General features: G+C 38.0%; 2 protein-coding genes across 3 annotated transcripts; both read left to right on the top strand.

Moving 5' to 3' along the window:
- The first annotated feature begins 2677 nt into the window (after positions 1–2677).
- LOC139141735 (cathepsin L-like) lies at positions 2678–8064 on the top strand. Its single transcript, XM_070711362.1, has 9 exons — positions 2678–2811; positions 4093–4207; positions 4832–4971; positions 5323–5472; positions 5707–5739; positions 5960–6151; positions 6639–6804; positions 7361–7466; positions 7822–8064. The coding sequence occupies exons 2-9, from the start codon at positions 4123–4125 to the stop codon at positions 7919–7921; spliced, it is 972 nt and encodes a 323-aa protein (XP_070567463.1). The 5' UTR covers positions 2678–2811; positions 4093–4122; the 3' UTR covers positions 7922–8064.
- Positions 8065–10187: 2123 nt separating this feature from the next.
- Positions 10188–17377, top strand: LOC139141734 (procathepsin L-like). 2 transcript variants are annotated; one of them, XM_070711361.1, is made up of 10 exons: positions 10188–10387; positions 12766–12867; positions 13612–13751; positions 14078–14224; positions 14890–14922; positions 15152–15340; positions 15714–15879; positions 16103–16211; positions 16356–16481; positions 17209–17377. In XM_070711361.1, exons 2-9 carry the CDS (start codon positions 12774–12776, stop codon positions 16453–16455), a joined length of 978 nt encoding a protein of 325 aa, XP_070567462.1. In that variant the 5' UTR covers positions 10188–10387; positions 12766–12773; the 3' UTR covers positions 16456–16481; positions 17209–17377. The 2 variants fall into 2 exon arrangements, with proteins under 2 accessions (XP_070567462.1, XP_070567461.1); XM_070711360.1 differs by having other exon boundaries at positions 10200–10387; positions 17205–17377.
- The last annotated feature ends 4101 nt before the right edge of the window (positions 17378–21478 follow it).

Raw genomic sequence — 21478 nt, 5'->3', positions numbered from 1 at the left:
TTGCCAAACTTCAACCGACCACATTTGTGGCCCAATTCCCGATACTCGACAACATGCATCCGTACTGTCAAGCCTCGGTTTGACCACTCAGGAGTAGTACGGGACTTTCTTAAGCTTCTATCAGCACAGCCGTCAACTGCCTCGGGGAAGATAGTAAAATCCCTGTAGAACCGTGCCACTCCCACACATCAATAGGCATTTCTGTGATTTAATGTTTGCTGACTCATTGAAGGAAAATTTCGTTCAAAAAAGAAAATTAATCTAATTCCATGTTTGGCAGGTATATATTTTACCATCTGCGACAAATGTGGATGCAGAAAAAATTTGTACATTTTGTCTTTCTGACCGGAGGTTGGTAGTACTGCAGCGGCATAGTTGTTGGCTCCTCCCCGTTTGTGACTATTGAAATTCCCGCACTTTAGGTAGGGAAAATATTAAGTTGTTTACCGGGCACTTATCGCAAGCTGCCCGCACAGAATAATTCAATTTCACGGACCTTAAGTACGACAGATTGTCAATCATTTTTCGGGTAAAGCTTTCGCTAACGGCCCGCTGAAGGCCATTGCAATCCACATTCTTTGCTACGGAAAATGTCGAACCGTTTCCGGGCACACCTGAGATCTGCTGCTGGTTGACAGCCATTGCAATCTACGCGCTATATTGTCCGGGAAATTTTCAACCGCTTTCCCGGGATACCTGTCCCCGGCAGCCCATTGAGTGCAGTTCCCACTTTAAGTACGGGAAATTGGTACCAAAGATTATCAGTCTTTTACCGGACAAGCAGTTACCCTGGTCCCGCCGCTGACATTCTTATTCACGCACTTATGTACGGAAAATTGTCAGCTCCTTACGGTCTTTATCTTATACACCTGGCGCCGCGTCATTTCGGCATATCTCACCTTAGTGATTCATGAACGCGGAGTAAATTCACATTTTAAGTGCGATTTTTACTGCGAGTGTTTTCAGAACTCTACAACTGACCTTTAGTGACAATATAAACGTTTTTAAAACTTCCTAGCTGACCCTTGGTGACAAAAGGACTGTTTTCTAAACTCCGTAACTGACCCATTGTGACAGTATGATTATTTTCAAAACTTCTAATATGACTCATTGTGACAACAAGAGTGTTTGCAAAACTCCTTAGATGACCCATCGTGACAATATGAATGTTTTGTAAACTCCCTACTGACCCATTGGTATACCTATTGAGTTATCTGAAAAAAAGATTACAAGTTTCAAATACGCCAAGTTCCTTGAAGTGTCATATCAAGTGACAGTCTGTCATTCGTTGTATTTACTAAAAGGGTGTATTAGTGTCACAAATGAACAAAGGGGACAAATATATATGAACTGCTTTGATATGATGACATGAAATTACACTTTTAAAATTGCACCAAACAAGAGGGGCTAAATTGATAATTTGCTATGAAAGGCTGGAGTTTTCCATTTGATCTAATTTTGGGTGTCTTTGACCACAATCTTACAACGTCTGGAAATAAGTTGAATTAAACAGTTTAAGTACCGAGAAAGTGTGTTACAACAAAAGGAATAGCATGATTTTTGTTTGCTTTGATAGGGGCAATAATTCCTTTTCATGGCGTTTTTCAGAAATTTAAAATAATCTTCAAATTTTCATATCGAAGTCATTCGTGCTTTTTCGTCCGGATGGAAAAATTCAATATGACATAAAACATGATTGGAACTAAATTGGGAGAATTAGATCTTTATATTCTCAAATTTATCATAAGTGTCGGTGCCCTATATTTGAATGTTGCAATATTACTCACAAAAACAAGTGCATTGCTTAAAGAGAAAAGCAGATGAGCATACATTCGCAGATTAAGCCAACATAAGTTCACTATCCAATTATTCCAAGTTAGTTCCAGTTGTGTTTTAATAAGAAATATCCAGTAATTTCCGTTGTTTGTCATCGTATATGGCAATACGTAAAAAACATAACAGAACATCTGTACGCTGAACATTTGCAATCTCCTTGAGATTAGGCCAGAGCTGCTTGACTGCTATAAGAAACAAGTTTATTATGATATGGTTCTCACGTGATATCACTTTCTGGTATCCATCTTCACACAATTTTACTATAAAAACAAGAAATATCAAAGCAGCAAGCTCCATAGAATAAACATGCCGAATATTGAAATGTTCAATAGTCCGTCCTTTGATCTTCGACTTTCCGGTTCGTGTTCGTATGACGCATTTAAAATAAAGCGAAATAACGTACTTTTTTTCATTAAAAAGTGACACAACAATTCAGAGAGCGGATGTGTACCTAGAGATGACCAATGCTCGATGCCTTCAACAACGTGTGTATGCTCACGGTTATTGCTAACCCGGACTACATTTAATTTGTAAAACTGAAATGAACGAGTCACTGTGAATTGTTTATGTTTGACCATTCTTCCCCTTCCGACATTCAACAGACGCCATCGTGCAACATGATTGGGAGATGTCCAATGTTGAGATGTCAACCTGACGTCAACGTATGCATAAACACAAACTTTAACTTCTTCCTTTTGTTGATCTCACCAATAAACATCACACTGTCTCATTAGTATTGGAATTAATTGGCTGAGTCATTCTAGTTCACCTGGCGTGTCAACGTCTTCAAAACAAACTGACAGGATAAGATCACATGGCTTACCTTTAATCACATATGTCACGTTAATCTGATTAAACGGAGTCATGTGATTGGACTTTGGGATAACCTTTGCACCAGGCATTGACAACTTGTCAGCAGCTGCAGACATTGTCCATACATCTACCTGACTTGGAGGACTCGGCAGCTCTATTAAAGTAAGTGTCATTTGTTACCAAGACTTATTCAAAACATGAAAGTGTTTTTTTTTTCAAGCTTGAAACTGTCATGTGCTAACTGTGATACAATCTACTTCAGAAACTCTGTACCTGCCAAGAGAAATAAATGAAAATCTGAGTCGACTACATGAAGTTTGACTCTGTGACCAGGGCAACTATAAACTGAAAGATAATAGGACATCGTCTTAACTCGTAACAGCTTTGCGATTATGTGCGCTCATACACAAAATTAATGTCACAACATAGTATCTTTGTCATTTTAGATATTTTGCTAACGTTATGTAAAATTCATATAAATCTACTCTTCTCTGTCCCATTAACTATCATAAAATAGGGTTTGGGTTTGAGCTTTAAATTCTTCAGAATTCATAAGAATGAATCGGTTGACGAATGTAATGATAATATCCTCGACTCGAACGATTTCTGCGACATATATGCGGTTAAAATTGTGAACGACAAGAAACATAGATTGGGATAGAAAAATGACGAAAATAAATTTGATTTATCTGCATGATTCTGCATTTTTGTATTTTCAATTATCCAAACTAGCGTCAGTTCGTAGACATTCAAAAAAGAAATCTATAATCGCCATGCAACATGATATATCGATTCGTTTGTTTATGCGATATTCCATACGAGAGGTTATATTATTTCAAAATAGGCCATTCATGGGTGTAGAAATCCACGGTTCTATAAACTTTATTCCTGTCTTTTAATAAGTTATTTATAAGTAACTCATCTCTGCGATTCGGGGTGACATAGTAAATGCTTAATCTTTTAACAAAATTGCAAGATTTCTTGAACTTTGATCATCACAATTAGCGGAGATCTTTAACTCACTTTTAAATTAAAAATTTGTAAACACTTTACAGTAACTCAAATGACCATTTAATTCGGATAAATTGTAAAACCACGTTTAACAACACCTACATGAGAATTTGTTAATGTTAGGTTGATTTCAGCTTGTAGCTTTATTATTGGCTTACTGTTGAACAAGTCAACTTGATCTACCATGTTTCATGCATTCTTATCGATATTGCCTGTCATCACAGTTCTTCCCGCTAACATTTGGGGAAACCGATCACAACAATGTGGTTATCGTGCGATTATTGTGACAATGACTATTCACGATTTAGTTTAGGGGATCATGTTTCAATGGCATTCTGAGTTTATTGAAAATCATTACTATCGTCTGATCATGTTTCAGCATACTTTCAGAACCTAGTAGTGTATGTTTCGTTGTTTCATCCCTCACTGTAGGTTATCAGACGTGCACTTGGCATTGGCAAAATGAAGACCTTCATTTGTCTCATACTCGTTGCTGTGGCAACAGCCCTACCCAACCCAGCATGGGAAGCATGGAAACAGTTGCACGGTGAGATGACGCTTTACAAATGTATGTTCAAGTGTATAGCATTGTTGTGTCAGAGTCTACATTTCTGGAAGAAATGGAAGCAATTTACACTTCCTCCGTCAAGTTCAGACTTACAATGTAACATGATGAACTATCTTATCACTGATGACCGTGAGTGACCTCACTTTAAAGACGTAACTTGCCATTGTCTTGCACAAATCTATGATGATAGTAGATTACCATCCGCGAGCCTCTGGAAGATGTGACGTCAGTGAACTGCAAGTGCACTGCGTCACAGAAGTAGAGACAATCTACCACTGGTAACTTACACGGTCAAGTCGAATGGGTGTTGCAAGGTTGTGGTTTATGTTTGTTGACTGAAATTAGTCAATGGCGTAGACTGTGTCGACGGGAGATATTTGACATACAGAGAATCAAGGTAGTTACATTCTGTCAGTCAATTTTAGCATTTACATTTCCAACATCATTTCTTCAAGTAAAATCAATCAATTAATCAATCAATCAATCGAACATAAACATGAAGCACAACATGAAATTACAATGATCTTATGTGTGAATTGGTACTTTTTCATACGCATATCATGTATCAAAACAGACATTAATATCGACAACATCACTTTTCAGGAAAGTCTTACTCTTCTGCGGAGGAATCCGTCCGCCAACTGATATGGGAGAAGAATATGCAGAAAATTGAAACACATAACTTCGAGTATGAAATGGGAATGCATACCTACACACTTGGAATGAACAAATACGGAGATCTGGTACCTAGCCTTCAATTCATTCGCTGTTTTTCTATCCACTTCTTAATGGCATTCGTTTATCCATCCATTCATGCACCATTCTTCATTTGTATTCTCCTTCCCTCTTTCTATCGCTCTGTCTTTCTCTGTTGTATAACTCTGTGACTCTCTGTCTCTGTATCTGTTTCGCTATGCTCGCTGTGCACCGTATGTTCGTTCACCTGCATGCCTGTCTGCGTGTCCATATATCCTGTCTGCAAGTGATATAAGTCTGAGTGGATACCTATTTACTACTTGAACACTCATACTTCATCATGGTTCGTAAAGAGAAGACAAATTATTGTACGTCTTTAATCTTGGTTTTCCCGATAGGAACACAGAGAATTCTTGGACATTGCGTGTGGTTACATCCCATCAAACAGAACAGGTAAAAGCATCTCATATTTGTCGCCAGCCAACGTTAATTTACCCGATACCGTTGATTGGAGGGATCAAGGTTACGTGACAGAAGTCAAAGATCAGGTGAGCTAAAATTCAGTACTCTAAGTGTAGGTTTTACATAGGCTTTGCTTGGTGCATTGTTGTCTTAGTACGTCTCCAAGACTGATAATGAAGTATGCAAATTGTTACTGGGAATCAATGATCTCCTCGCTGTTGCTTCCAACATATAGAAACCTCGGAATGAGTTTAAATCACGGCCCATTTCTGGAGGGACCGTGTTAACACGGAAAATAATATTTTATTTTATTTTTTCAGGGGAAATGTGGATCTTGTTGGGCTTTCAGCACAGTAAGTCACACATTCTAATATTTTTAATACTTAAGTAGATCTGGTGTCGATTCACCGCAGTATCTGTGTCAGACAAAGTGATCATCAATGAATCGACGTGCCTGTCCTCGAAATTAACCATGGACTTCTATACTCAAACTGTTTTACTGCAATGCGTCATATTCTTGCTCTGAAATTTCAGTACCCTAATTTACTCGCTTTTAAACGTGATATTTTACAGACGGGTTCTTTGGAGGGACAGAACTTCAAGAAAACTGGAAAACTTGTTTCGCTGAGCGAACAACAACTAGTTGACTGTTCTAAGCAATACGGCAACGAAGGTTGTAGAGGTGGACTGATGGACAACGCATTTAGATATATCGCTGCTGTTGGTGGTATTGAAAGTGAAGAAGACTACCCGTACACTGGCGTGGTATGCACCAAAGCTTCACATATCTCCTTATCTCTCTAGCAATTATTAACTAAAACAGTGGTCTCATAAAGTCAGATCAATTGTGAAATTAGCGGATTGGCAGTGAAATCACTACGATTTGTATCAACACACATTGGTTTTGAGCAACGACGTTACTCTGCATTGGGTTCACTTTTTCTTGGCGAAGAAAGGGGTGAAGGTGATATGCGAAATATGTAGAAAACTACCAGGATTGTTTAATAAATAACCGAATCATGAATAATCGTTTAGATGCACTACTATTACCATAAGCCGACAGATAGATCGATTGATTGGTACTCTAAGTTTCATGGATTACTACTATGGACTAACTATTCTATATTTGCTAAAAATTCAAATTTTACGGTTGTGCCAGACGTTATCATAATAAGTAGCCTGAATTATTCGTGAGATACAGTATTTAAGGTTAGCATGTGATCTTTCTTCGTTTCACTTTGTGTGCATTAAGGATGGATACTGCAAATTTGATGCCAGTAAAGTCGTTGCAGGAGACACGGGATATATTGACTTGCCGACGGAAGATGAAGACAAATTAAAAGAAGCAGTTGCTACCATTGGTCCAATTTCTGTCGCCATTGATGCCTCTCACGAATCCTTCCAGCTCTACAGGACAGGTAGGAACAGTGTGCATTATGGGAAAGCTGTCAAATAATTCTTAACAGTCTTAAGGTAGAGTGCGCCTCAAATGTTAAAGACTTTAACTTTTGCCAAAACTTTCCGAAACGAAACTTTCAGCCATTCTCTTACGAAATCAAAAATAAAAATCAGGGCTCACTGTACAAAGTTTGGTACCGGAGAAACAACATTATCTAACATTTACCGATACTTTAAATAAAAAAAAACCATAGCTGTAGTAACTCTACAGGGAAAAGTAAAATTTTCGATTTTCTAAGAACTAAGACAGTGAAGGTTTTTCTTACTCAAAGGGCTTTAAAATGAGCTCCCACAGGTTTTAAATGAGAAAAGAAATGCAAAAATTTGAGAGTCCGTATATCTGTCCCCAACGCGCATTCTACCTTTTACAATGGTTACAGTTACAATATAGGATTTATCTCGTATTATTACCATTGCGTGTAGGAAGCGGAGACAAGTTATTTCTAAAAAGGACGATCTGAAATTTTAGTTGTTTATTTATGAATTAACAGTTTTCGCTTTTGCTTATTCACCTAGGTGTGTACAGTGAAATCATGTGCAGTAGAACCAAACTAGATCACGGTGTGTTGGCGGTGGGATATGGCACATTGGATGGTCAAGACTATTGGCTCGTTAAGAACAGGTGAGACTGGTTTAGATTCGAAACCCATTCCTCGTAAATGGCAATGTTCAACACCATTATGGTCAAAATCTCTTGCGCTTACTATTGGAGACCGCCACCTTGAGTTCATTTCTCCGAACAAAGGTCTCCTTACTACAGTGATTGCACGGCCAATCCAAATCATTGTGATTCCACCATCTGTTGAAATGTTTGTCATTCTATCTACTGACAGTCCAAACCATAGTGATTTCACTGCCAATCCAAACAATAGGGAATCGAGACCAGCCAAATCATAGCGATTCCATTCTAAATCCAAACCTGTGTGTGATTCCATTGCCATGATATTGATTTAGCTTTGCAATATTCATTTCTACAGCTGGGGTGAGACTTGGGGTGAAGATGGTTACGTCATGATGTCACGTAATAAGCGCAATCAATGTGGCATTGCCACCCAAGCTAGCTATCCATTGGTTTAACACCATACTACGTAATCGATATATCGATTACAAGCTGGCTATCCATTGGTTTAACACCATACTGCGTAATTGATATATCGACACTTTTTAGTTTCACAGTTTTATAGAATGAATCTGCAAAAACGGGAAAGAAACTGACACTGTAGGACATTGTCTACACCCATTCTTTCTGTTTGTATCTTTCAACATTGAAATGTAAAAAGTTGATGTAAGAAAATTCATATCGTTCTATTTCGAAATAAAGTATTCTGATTTTTTGAGAAATATAAGTGTTTAATTTCACTTTGTAAACTGACTGAATATTTAGCTTTGAATTACAAACTGCTTGTAAACCGTCTTCATCCGCCCCGCACGAGAGCGGTCCCTGCTGGCTAGTTGTCGGTAGCTACAAAAGACTTAGACCCGAGGAAACAAGTTTGCGGTAAGACACCGCGGCAAGTTTCTTCAGCTGGAGTGGAGCATTCTCCTTCTGCAGTTTGGAAGAACTACCAACTCTGGCTACCACAACTTTTATTTACCAGGTCTCACAGCGTAGGAAGAACCCTGAATTGGCCGAAACCTTTCAATGCCGGGCCATACACACCAATCAGTGCGTTGGTGTTCCCAATCGTATGACAGCAAAGCCAAAGTTCAGATGATTTACTTTAAATTTGTGTTTTCTTTTGCAAAGCCAGATACTGATAAAAGTTTGAATTGTCATCTAAAGCTTTACATTTGGCCATACACTATTATCATATTCAAACAGAAAGGCATGTAAAGCAAGTTTTCATTTCCTGAAATTTGCAGCCTCTGATCGAATTTGTATCTTAAGCAGAGCTTTTACAATTTCATTGAAATTAAAAAAAAAACAAGTTTTGTAGCATTCTTCGCCATTCTTGAAGGGAAATTTATGGAAACTTCACACATGGAGGAAAATTAGTGGTGCGAAGGAGCTTAATTACTGCCATTGCTTCCGTTCTCCGTTCTTCTGCTTGTTCGTAAAAAATCGAATGAAATGGTAACTCGATGATACATTTTATGACGAAACAGATAAGTTAGCCACGACATGCCTTCGCGTCCAATATCTGCCCAGCGTGTATTCCGTACCCGTCGCGAATGTGACCTACTTAGTCTCAGTCACCTGTCATGTGATTATGTTGCTTGGGTTTGAGGATACGCCCACAATATTTGTTTGATTTCTGTTAATCAGTAAAAAGGGGCGCAACAATATGACAACTAGGCAAAATTTTATTTTTTTTTCAAACTTCATGAAAAATTCCAAATTATGCTGGGCGGCCAATGTTGTAAATCACGAGAAACTTACAAGCACGAATTGTACCTTGGGGCTTATAGATGTTTGAAACAGTTGTGAATATGCATGCTATTAGTATTGGCGACAACATATTTGTCCGATCAAAAGTGATCACGAAGAAATAAAAATCATTCTCATGGCTTTGAAAATTATTTGGTTTGAAAATTCAGTGACAATTGACAAAAAAGAAGTGTTAAAGATTCTATATCGACAACAGGAAATCACGGCACAATACACACATAGCATTTACCTGTAAATTGTATACTTGGGTATCCCAAGGCAAATTATGTATGTGGGTCTGGCTGACCTAAAGTTCGTTGCAGAGAATGCTATTTGTATCGCAACCTTCCATCCGCGACACACCATTGCACATTTTCAATTGTGTTCTATTCTCCATTATACAGTTTTAACCTCTGATGACATTTCTGCCAGTAAACAAGCATGCTCTTAAATTCACACAGCTGAGTATTAAACTCGGGGGGCCTTCGTTTTTTGTAAAATTGAGATATTTGGCGCACAGACTCGTCTGTTGTACAAATAGAGTTGACACAAAACACTCCACCTCGCCCCTTGTTGATTATTAACATTGCAACCTGGCAAAATTATCTGTGCGACCATCAACCGCACATTAAGCGAAGCAAAATGCATACCCATGACAGTGACCTCATGCCCTACATAGAATCCCACATCGAGCTACCTGTGTGTATATAGAGTTTAAATAATTCTAGTTTAAATGTTTATAAATCATTTGGAATAAATATATACGTATACCTGATATTTAAATGCAAACCAAATACACCAGGAAATTTTTGAGTAACCCTCACGATCAGAACTACGGGAATTAAATCTTGTGTGGAAATCGACTCGTTTATTGGCATGACCGCCAATTTAACCCAGATATGACTGTCCTTGACCGTAACCGTTCAGAATAATTGGTTGGACTGAACTGAACTTGTTTACAATCGCGGGTCATATAACACGTGACCGAAAACTTAGTACAGCCGGGTTACCCCGTTGAGAAGCAAAGCAACAGCTTTAAGTTGGAACACTACTTAAGACCTATATCTCGTGATGATTGTCATGTGACCGGTGTAGGGTTAAGTACTGATATATATAGCGTCGCTTTCACCCAACAATATCCACTCTCACTGATCTCCGATTACAGCAACACAGAGGTAAGTGTGTCCCATGGGCCAAGTAGACAATGAATCAATCGAGCAATAGGACAACTTTTTGCTGGCATCAATAACTATACCTATTATGTTATGTACCAATGCATTTCAACCTGCCTTGGGTATATGCAAGGTATTTTTAATTGGCTATCCTGCACTCTTCGTACGCAGGTTCACTGTACAATCAGACTGTGTCAGTATGATCCTTTCAAGGTCATTCAGTCTAGCTTTAACGCGTTGTTCGCTGTTTATTTCTCAAATACAAAAATTCCTATTTTGACCCGTACCAATTTGAACACCGACACAATAGAAGTACAGATGATGCCACACTCACACTGTTGCGTCATGTGTACACTCCGATGATTCAGCGTTAGTAGATTTATCGAACTCTGATTCCACCTATACTTTCAGTGAAGTTGAGAATTTGTTCAAAATGGTGTAAGAAAACTATATTGATTTAAATGTTACAAAGGAAATAGTTATTGATTTCAGGATAAAACCAAGGGCTGTTCCCAGTCTGTTGATATACGATGTTTCTGCGCGGCAGCAGCAGGCCTAGGTAAGAAATATTAGCAAAGCGTACGGTCCATATCGTCAGGATGGAATTCTAGATAGCTAAGCTACGAAGTCCCACCTATGAGATGTAAAACACAGATAGTTGATGACAAAATCTAGATTGTCAAGACGCAATTTTGACGATTTTTCCCGTCATACATGCCGTTTCAACATGGCGGCCTAAGATAACGTCGATGCGAAGGCAGCAGTCGTGGTAAGTTTTTACCGTTATTTTTAGTTTTGAAGTGAGAAATCGTAAAAAAATGTATCGCCTTCCGGGTCAATATCATGGAAAATGCCCTCGTGAAGTATTTTTGTCGAACGTTTGGTATTTTTAGAGAAGATAGATGTTAATTGCGGACTGCTGTGGGTCTACCAGCAGATCTGTGCGATTTTGCAAATACTAATAGGAAATAGAGCAAACTTTGCATGAGTACCATTTAATAAGCTAGACCCTGCACATACGGTAATCTCAAAGATCAGATGGTAGAAGTCGCATGTTGTATACGACCAAGTCAACGAGTTGAGATCTTAAATTGCACTGCACTGCACCATACCGTGTACCATACTTGTACTGATACGCACGTGGTTTTCTATGGATATCGCACAGATCAGCTTAGCAGACCCACAGCAGTCCGCAATTAACATCTATCTTATCTAAAAATACCAAACGTTCGACAAAAATACTTCACGAGGGCATTTTCCATGATATTTGACCCGGAAGGCGATACATTTTTTCACGATTTCTCACTTCAAAACTAAAAATAACGGTAAAAACTTACCACGACTGCTGCCTTCGCATCGACGTTATCCTAGGCCGCCATGTTGAAACGGCATGTATGACGGGAAAATCGTCAAAATTGCGTCTTGACAATCTAGATTTTGTCATCAACTATCTGTGTTTTACATCTCATAGGTGGGACTTCGTAGCTTAGCTATCTAGAATTCCATCCTGACGATATGGACCGTACGCTTTGCTAATATTTCTTACCTAGGCCTGAGCAGGGAAGGGTGACTACATACAAATATTTAGGTACTATCTTAGAAAACAAACTCAATGCATTAATGACGGCGAGAGTCATTGTGTGTATCTTGGCACGGGGAGGGGACAATTGCAATTGTTCTCAGCATTAGCCGGGTCAAGCCCCTTCGTGTTCAACACGTAAATCGGTCAGGTATTCTGATCAGTCCGAGCCATTGCAGTGGTGAAATACTATAATGTATACAGTAAACTTTACATAGAGTCCGATAACCCTGGGATTGGAATGCTATAATTTGGGAAATATTCTAAAGTTTACAATGACTGACATAAAAGTATACGCTGTATAACCTGCCTCGTTAAATAGGTCGAAATCTTCCAGTCGACAAAAAAGTTGATTTCACTTTATGTTTTAACTTAAATGGGAAGTCCGATAAAAAAATTGTGAAACCGAAGATTGCATGTAGATTTCTTTTGGATTCCCGAAAAAGAAAAGAAATATATAAAGATTGATATACTTAGAAATCGACATATGAGGGATCTAGGTGTGAAAGTACAAGGCACAGGGGGCGGATCCCCACTTCAGACACATAGAGAGGCACTTCAAGCTATAAAGGACAAAGCGCATGGTTAACATAAATGAGAGTGTGCACAAAATAATCGCTTGCTGATGGAATAGTACACTTTATGTTGCAATATGTGTACCGACATTTGTTCTCAAAATTACACGTTCGCGTTTCTTCCGTGGGTCAAAGTTCATGGATGGTCGGAAATTCCAGACTATAAATGGTTAGATAGGACGTTACCTTCCTGTTAATGTGATGCAGTGCTTATTTATTCTAAGCAGCATTCAAGATGAAAATCGTGCTGTGTTTCGCGTTAGTTGCCATGGCGATGGCGTCTCCGTTGGACCTTAATAGAGGCTGGGAACTGTGGAAGACAACCCATGGTATGTGGACATCTTTATATAAAAACTACCTTTTTTAATTTAGGAAATTTAGAGAAATACACCTCATAACCTACCAATCTACATCGTCTATATCTGTTGACGATGCTTGGATACTTGCGTTGTAAACTACGAGTAGTTTTCACTCTAAATCAAAGCAGTTGGATGGAGAAGTCATGTTGGGCTAATTCAGTCAGTATATTGTTAATAGAGACAGAGTACAGAGATTTTCTAACATGAATAAATACAATGGACACCAATGGGAAACAGATAACTATAGTTTGCTTTTGTGAAATTTCGTGATCGTATAAAATAAAGGATGAATCCCTCTACCAAACCAGAATAAACTTCTATTTAGACGGATGATGCTTGTCGTATGCTTCTTTGTTAACTTTGAGAGAGTAGAAAGTAGAAAGTCTTCTTTTAAACAAATCACCAATCATTTTATAGCAAGAGCATGGAGTGCTTTACTTTAAATCATGTGACTGTCATCACTCCCGTCACCTGACTTTAAAGGGGGCGTTGTCTGATTCATGTCACTTTCATTCAATATAAGTCACATGCCTTACGACAACATAGATTAGACGATCAGACAGAAGTTATTCCATGTATATCCTATAGGAATTAGGGTTGTATACCTATAGGAATTAGGGTAAAGAATGGAAGGATTACCAACAATCGGATCGCCTGTCTGTTCTGAATCAATTAACCGAGTCCCGTTTTTCTGTATCCGTTTGTCTTGAACAGGAAAGGTGTACACGCCAGAAGAAGAAGTCATGCGCAAACAGACATGGCAGCAGAACATGAAAATGATTCATAACCACAATACAGACTATCAAAATGGCAAGAAAAGTTTCAGGATGGCAATGAACCAGTTTGGTGATATGGTACATTGAAATTGTTATTCAAATTAAATACATAATTAAGATTATAAGTGCGAAATATTACGAAATACGTGTTTGATTTTCAAAAAATGAGGCATCGTCAAGGTCAACGATATCATAGCTATAACAAAACATAACACAATGAACTTGAAATCTAAATACCACACGGTGACGATGCCATCTCATAAACAAAGTTAAAACTTGCTGCACCAGGTACTAGATTTAATATTTTTGAAAAGAAGTAAATTCATAAAATTTGATGAGTAATGTGGTCTTCTACTGTCATCGTATTGAAGTCATTGTAATTATTCTTTCCTCGTATTGTCAAGGAAACGGGTGAATTCAAAAGTGTGATGAACGGTTACAAAGTTCGCCAGCGTAGCAGAGGTTCAACCTATGTACCACCAAGTAACGTTGTGTTGCCAGATCACGTTGATTGGCGAGATAAGGGTTACGTGACTCCAGTCAAGAATCAGGTAATATTAACCTTGAGATCTCGCTTCATTCATCAATGCCATCGCCGTTATGGAGAGAGTCATGATAATAGTCAATCTCTATGATATGTTCTAGTGTGTTCATATGTCTAAAAGATTGAAGTACTTTCAACAAACTGATCGTAATTGTACTATTTCAGTATTATCGCTTAAACATTATCATATAAACTTTGCCTATACTGAGATTACATTAAAAAGAACGACCAGTGCCACGATACGAAAACAGGAGATGAAATGCGTTTTTTTAAATCATTCAATCATTTTTTTCTCAAGCCTTAAAGGAAAAATGATTCAATATGCTATTCCAAATTAATGTTGTTTTATTGTTCTATTTTTTGTCGGAAAAGAGAGCATCTTGATATAAATACGGCCATGTAACATTTTCTAATGAAAAATGTGACCTGATAAAAGACCACACAACAGATGCGATTGGCATTACTTGCCTTGTATAATACAAATTTTCAATTTCGGAGCAAGTTGATGCAGATTGTCAACGATTGTTGAAAAATTGCCGGCAACATTTCAACAAGGTGAACTAGTCTGAATTTCAAAGTTGGTGATACCGGTGTGGATATATTCTGTCATTTGTGTTGTTTAGCGTTCACATGAATTGTTAAAGACATAAAACAATCGCTTTTTTCTTTCAGCAAGCCTGTGGATCATGCTGGGCTTTCAGTTCGGTGAGTCAAACGTATTTTTCTATCTGCTCTCGATTTCTCACTCAAATTTTTGAAAGTTTACGTGCTTCTTGACATAAAGATAATCTGGTGATCAATGATCGATAAGTATTCAGTTTAATCGATCAGGGCTGTTATATTATTTACTTTAATTTGTTCACGTAATGTAGCTATGACATGTCACATGATGGTAGTTCCTAAACATTCCCTAATATTCACATTTGGTGGGTAGACTGGCTCATTGGAGGGTCAGACTTTCAAGAAGACGGGAAAACTGATTTCTCTCAGCGAACAGCAACTGGTTGACTGTTCACGTTCATATGGAAACGAAGGATGCGGAGGTGGATGGATGGATCGTGCCTTCGATTACATCAAAGACATGGGAGAAGAATCTGAAGCAGATTATCCATACACTGCTACGGTGAGTATCCTAGATGTTCAATGGTTATCCAAAAGAATCTGAAAGATATTTTCCTTTCACTTTTTCTCATTTTTTGTCTCTTTGTTAGTCCCAACGGACAAAGTCAGGGGACTTATAGATTTGATTATGTCCGTATGTCTGTGCGTGCGTCTGTGCGTGCGTCCGTGCGTCCGTTCATGCAATTTTCTCAGATATGCCTGTAGCGATTTCTTGGAAACTTGGTACAAGCATTACTCCATATGTCATACATATGCACGTTGATTTGTTTTGTGATACAATCCAATGTGACCATCATTACCGTGAATGGTTTCCAAATTCATTAACCAAGTGGGGACTATGTCATTCAAAATGACTTGTTTGATTTTAACCTCAGGACGATCCATGCACATATTCTGCCAGCAAAGTTGTTGCTGAGGACACTGGACACACAGACATTATGTCAATGGATGAAAATGATCTACAGAACGCCATAGCAACGGTGGGTCCAATCTCGGTAGCAATCGATGCAGGACACTCTTCATTCCAATTCTATTCTTCCGGTAAGTTATATACTTTGTAGTTGTCGCCGCTTAAATGTCGATTAGAGAGTCATTAACTAGAGCTCAAAGTAAAGCATTGGAAAGCTGCCTACAAATTCAATTGCACAGTGTTTTAGGTGTGGCCAGTAATGCAACTGGCACTCGGCTCTTAAATTACAAAAATATCTAAACTAATAAGCAGGATGGAGTTTTCACACCAACATTTTTTATTCCATTTCTTCAGGTGTTTATGATGAACCAGCATGTAGTCAGACCATTCTTGATCACGGTGTACTCGCTGTTGGCTATGGTGCCACGGAACAAGGTCAAGACTACTACATTGTCAAGAACAGGTAAACCGACATATTATGAATAGACAGTGCATAACCATCAATCAGAATCCTTAAATGTATATTTTTACTTCTAATTCCAAATTATGCCCTTGTATGCACAACTTCCATCTGAATATATTTCTTTATTTATTTTTGTTGTAATAGCTGGGGTGAGACCTGGGGTAACCAAGGTTACATCTGGATGTCACGTAACAAGAACAACCAGTGCGGTATTGCAACAAATGCCAGTTATCCATTGGTTTAAACAGTGCTTTAGTGCGTCCATACCAGGTAATGCCATCTCTCTAGTAGGTATCCATGTTTGACAAGGGACAATATATTTGTTTAAAGCACGAAACTTCAGAATGACGTTTACAGTACATTTTGAAGAAAATGTCGGCACATGCTGAAGGTATGAAATATTATTGGAGCGACTTGGTCTGGGTTTTATCAAGGAGTTCGTAACTTGCTGCATAACATTTCATTCCTGGCGTATCATCAACAGAACGTATTATTCGCGATCTGTGAATATTTAGGCACCGATAATTATCATGTGATTTGCATAACGAAACAATGCTGCTTATCCTATACTTTGCATAACTGAATAGCGTTGATCGCAATTTAGGATTTGTTACTAAATATAGCTGCACGCGCGCGACTTTCGGACAAATATGCTGAAATTAAGACAAATATGCTGAAATTCGGACGAATTTTGTTGTTGTATGCGCGGCTGCTGTTGCAGCTTGTAGTCTCAGTCATCAATTCATACGAATAAGTGTGACGCTAAATAGCCATTCTAACACTCGCAGGTTTTTTTTTCGTCGTTTATGCGGAAAATGCGGAGAAATGTTTATTTATGCATATTAATGACAGAGAACAGTGACGTCATTTGCGATCAGCGCTATAATAGTATATGGCGCTTTAAGCATGAGTATATGATAACTGATCACATAAGGTCAACACAATAATTACTTGAAAAGAAACTAATCGATTTTGTTTACTCTTATTTTCCAGGCAGTTGGTTATGACAATGCTGACGTAATGTTTATTTACATATTCAGATAACAAAATAAGCCATCAAATCTGCAAATATGCAATTTTTACATTCTGAAGTTGTTTGTTATGACAGAGTTGTAAATATTAGTGCCTTCAATCAGTATCCTCAATAAAATAACTAAAAAATAAAACCAGGTATAAGGTTTATGTTTTATACAATTGTATTTTATACAAATGTTATTAGATGAATACATATGACAGCATCTTTACAAATCAGTTTTTCGGTAGCTAAATTGCTGGTTTTAAATTTTATCGGAACTGATAGTGATAATTATTTGACAGTTCAGCCTACATTTGATATCTTCCTTCAAACACATCACGTGATAAAAGAATGGCCGACTACTATTCAAATAATGAGCAATGACGTATATTTTCCCTCCTCTTGCTCGGATCACGTGAGCTTAGTGTCCTCAGATTGGTCCAACAGACCAACTTATTACTAAGCAGGCCATGACTCGAATTCAAAATGCCGAAACGCAAAGCTTTCAACGATTAAGGTAGAATGCGCCTCGACTGTCAAAGACTTAGATTTTTGCTCAAACTTTCCTCAATGAAAATTTCAACCATTCTCTTGTCAATTAAGAACACAAATCAGCTGTCACAGTGCAAAGTTTGGTACCGGGGAAACATTACCTGACATTTACCGATATTTGAAATTCAAAATGGCCTCCATCTCGTTGTCAACTCCGCGAGGAAAATTACAATTTTCGATTTTCGAACACTGTGAAAACTACTCCTTCACCCAGTAACCTTCAATATCGATATTCCTTGCTATCTTGCTCCAATTCTTCCTTTATGCATGTTGTTGCCAGGCATCTCTTCAAAACACTTTTCGTTTGATCATGAGCATCTCAAACAGTTTTGTTACGTGTCAGACTTGTAGCTTAATTAAGAGCATCTGAATATATATTGCTACAGGACTCACAAAGCGCACATCAAGACACTCACTCGACCTGTTTCAATGTACTTACAAACAAAGACACAGTTACTGTGTCTCAATCTGCACAGGGACTTCTCGGGGACTCTTCAATGTAACAGCTGGCAAATACCTAGCACTCTCAACTCAAAACGTTACATATTATTACATCCAAATGCCTCCCAGCCTTTGAGCTCAGAACATTGCTTTCGAGGTATGCCTTTCAGTAACTTTAATCATGTAATTAAGAATACTATTCTAAGTTCCACCGCAAAGACATGCGACCTTGATGCCATGGTAACCGATTTGTTAATGGAATGCTAAGACGCCGTGTATCACGTACAAGACTTATCAATCGTTCCCTTCCATCTGGCAAATTCCCTTCTATCTTCAAAACTGCTCTTGTCAAACCACAACTGAAAAAAAATCTCTCGACCCAAATCAACTAAAAAACTACCGTCCTGTCTCAAACCAGTCCTTTTTGTCTAAAATACTCGGAAGAATAATTATATCACAATTAAGTGTTCATTTCACTTCACACAAACTTCTGAACCCTCTTCAGTCTGCATTCAAATCACACCACAGTACTGAAACTGCTCTATTGAAATAGTCAATGACGTTTTGACCTCCTTAAATTCCTGTGAATTTACCATTCTCACTTTCTTAGACTTACCTGCTGCATTCGATACGGTCGATCATGACATTCTTCTCTACCATCTTAAACACTCTTTTGGAATCTCTTGAACTGTTCTATCCTGGTTTTAATCTTACCTCTCAGGCAGAACTCAAACTGTAACTATTAATGGCACACGATCAACTACATCATCTATCTCTTGGTGTCCCGCAAGGCTCAGTTCTTGGCCCTGTCCAATTTATTTTGGATGCTAACCCTCTTTTCAACCTTGTCAGAAAATACTGGTAAAATCACCATGCCTTTGCCGATGACAATCAATTGTACAAGGAAACAATCGATCAAATTAAACCAACCCTTGAATTTGTGCAAAGTTGTATCACTGCCATCAAGCAGTGGATGACATCTAATAAACTCAACTCAAATGACAATAAAACAGATTGAGCAATACTTATATCATCACCCAGACAATCTGCGAAATCATCTCTCCCTTTGTGCATAATTCTGGGCGATTTTGATATTATTTTCGCCTCCATTGTCAAAAACTTGGGAGTCATACTACACTCTATATGTGTGAACATGTGCAGAATATTTGCAAAGTTGCATACAATCAAATTAGCTCTATTCGTCACTTCCTCTCTTTACAGGCTACTCGAACATTGGTCTCCGCACTAGTCTGTCTCGCTTAGACCATTGTAACTCTCTCCTTTCTGGTTGCCCTAAACGGCTTATAGACAAGTTGCAAAGAGTGAAAAATGCTGCCTCTCGTCTCGTCTATAACGCTAAAAAGTACGATCATGTTCAACTCCTTTTGCAAAAATTGCACTGGCTGCCTATTAGTCCCCCGGCTATTAGTTCTTGCATCCACTAGAAAGTTGTATCTTCTTGTTTCAATTAAGTTATGGACACAGGACGGCAATCTCTCTCTGAACTCCTGCATCAATACACTCCAAAAGGACAACTCATCTCTTCCTCAAATTATCAGTATTCCAAGAGTTTCCACAAAGAATTTTGACGAGAGATCTTTCTGCTACATTGGCCCTACATTATGGAATAAACCTCCCTCTGACCTTCGTCACTGCCACTCTGTCCTTTCCTTCTGCCGTTCCCTCAAGACTTTTCTTTTTAAAAAATAGTTTAACCTTTTTTGTTGCCCAGTCTCCAGTTCGTGTTACAAGTGTAATACTTTATTTATTATAATTATTATTATTATTTATATGATTATTATAATTATTATTCTAAAGCATTTGACACTGTAAAACCACACTATGATAGGCACTCCAGGCAGTACTCTGAAGAAGTTCTGTTCATATCTTTCAAAATCGTAGACGAGTAAGAAATTATTTCTTAAAATTCATATCATAAGTTTTTTACGTACAATACATGTATACTTGATATCAATGCTTGGATTGCCTTGATCTGAAACTGTATTTGATGTTTTAGTCGGAATGTAAAGTTAACTTTACATTTTGCAAAAATCTGTGTTCTTGCGGTTACAATAAAATTCGACCAATAGTTTTGTTGGGGACATTTGTGGCATATGATGCAGACATATTGGTAAATTCGTCTTCTCACATGCAACGCCTGAAAACATTTGCTCTATACGCATCTCTATACTGAAGCCCTTTTTCATTGGAGAAGTGAAACCCAACTGTTCAAAGCGCTAGGTAACCAGACCACCTATCACGGCTTTTAATTATTCTAAAGGTGATAAATATGAGTAGTGGGGGGTGTGCGTATGGAACACTTCATTAGCATATCTGCATACATGAATACATTTGCATAATTACATATTAATGACTGTGAGTATGGAACACTTCATTAGCATATGACGTAAGCTAAATTGACGTGATCACGTGAAGGGTCCCCACTGTTACATAAATTGGTATGATTATATTTGACTGAATAGTGTGATTACTATTTATTGTATTAAATAACCCTAAGTAATATCTCAAGGCACAATCACGCGTCTGCCTGGCAAGATGTATGATGAAGTGTCTTTTCTAACGCGGAACATTGCTTTTCTTTAATTTAAAATTAATACAAATAATCGTGTTTATATGTGTTTGTATACACTTTCTTCATTTTAATTTACAAACACTGGCGCTGGGATGAATTGTTTTAATTAACAAGCCATAGAGATAAACTTTAATTAAATAAATTTAAAATTAATACAAATAATGCGTGTTTATATGTGTTTGTATACCGTGTGGCTGTTCACCATTGTCATAGAGATAAACACTCATTCCATAGCGGGGTGTATCATAATCTTCTCCTTGACGTGTGACGCTCTTGATAAGCTTACCGGGAAAAACCGGGTGTTTGAAATTTTAAAAACAATGGAAACGTCGATTGTTGTGGACGAGATAGAAAAGTACGAACGGAGAATGGTATTGAAAAGGTTATTCTCATACCACAAAGGAAGAGGAATTTATCGAACAGAACAAGAAATAGTGACCAGTTTTTGGATAGACACTTTTCGTTTGTTGACACCACCCCCGTCGGGTGAAGAAATGAATGACATAGTGGAGCAATTCACGCTGAATACATATCAGGATTAACTTGCTAAACATTGCATCTCGAATTTCTAACTGTTCACATTATAAAGAAGAGTGTTGGCATCAGAACACTACGTTCGCTGCATACAACAACATTGAGTTTTTGTGTCTCACTTCATCACGTCTA

The sequence above is a fragment of the Ptychodera flava genome, chromosome 10 (assembly GCF_041260155.1).
Source record: "Ptychodera flava strain L36383 chromosome 10, AS_Pfla_20210202, whole genome shotgun sequence".
Taxonomy (NCBI): domain Eukaryota; kingdom Metazoa; phylum Hemichordata; class Enteropneusta; family Ptychoderidae; genus Ptychodera; species Ptychodera flava.
This window is presented reverse-complemented; position numbering and strand designations above follow the sequence as displayed.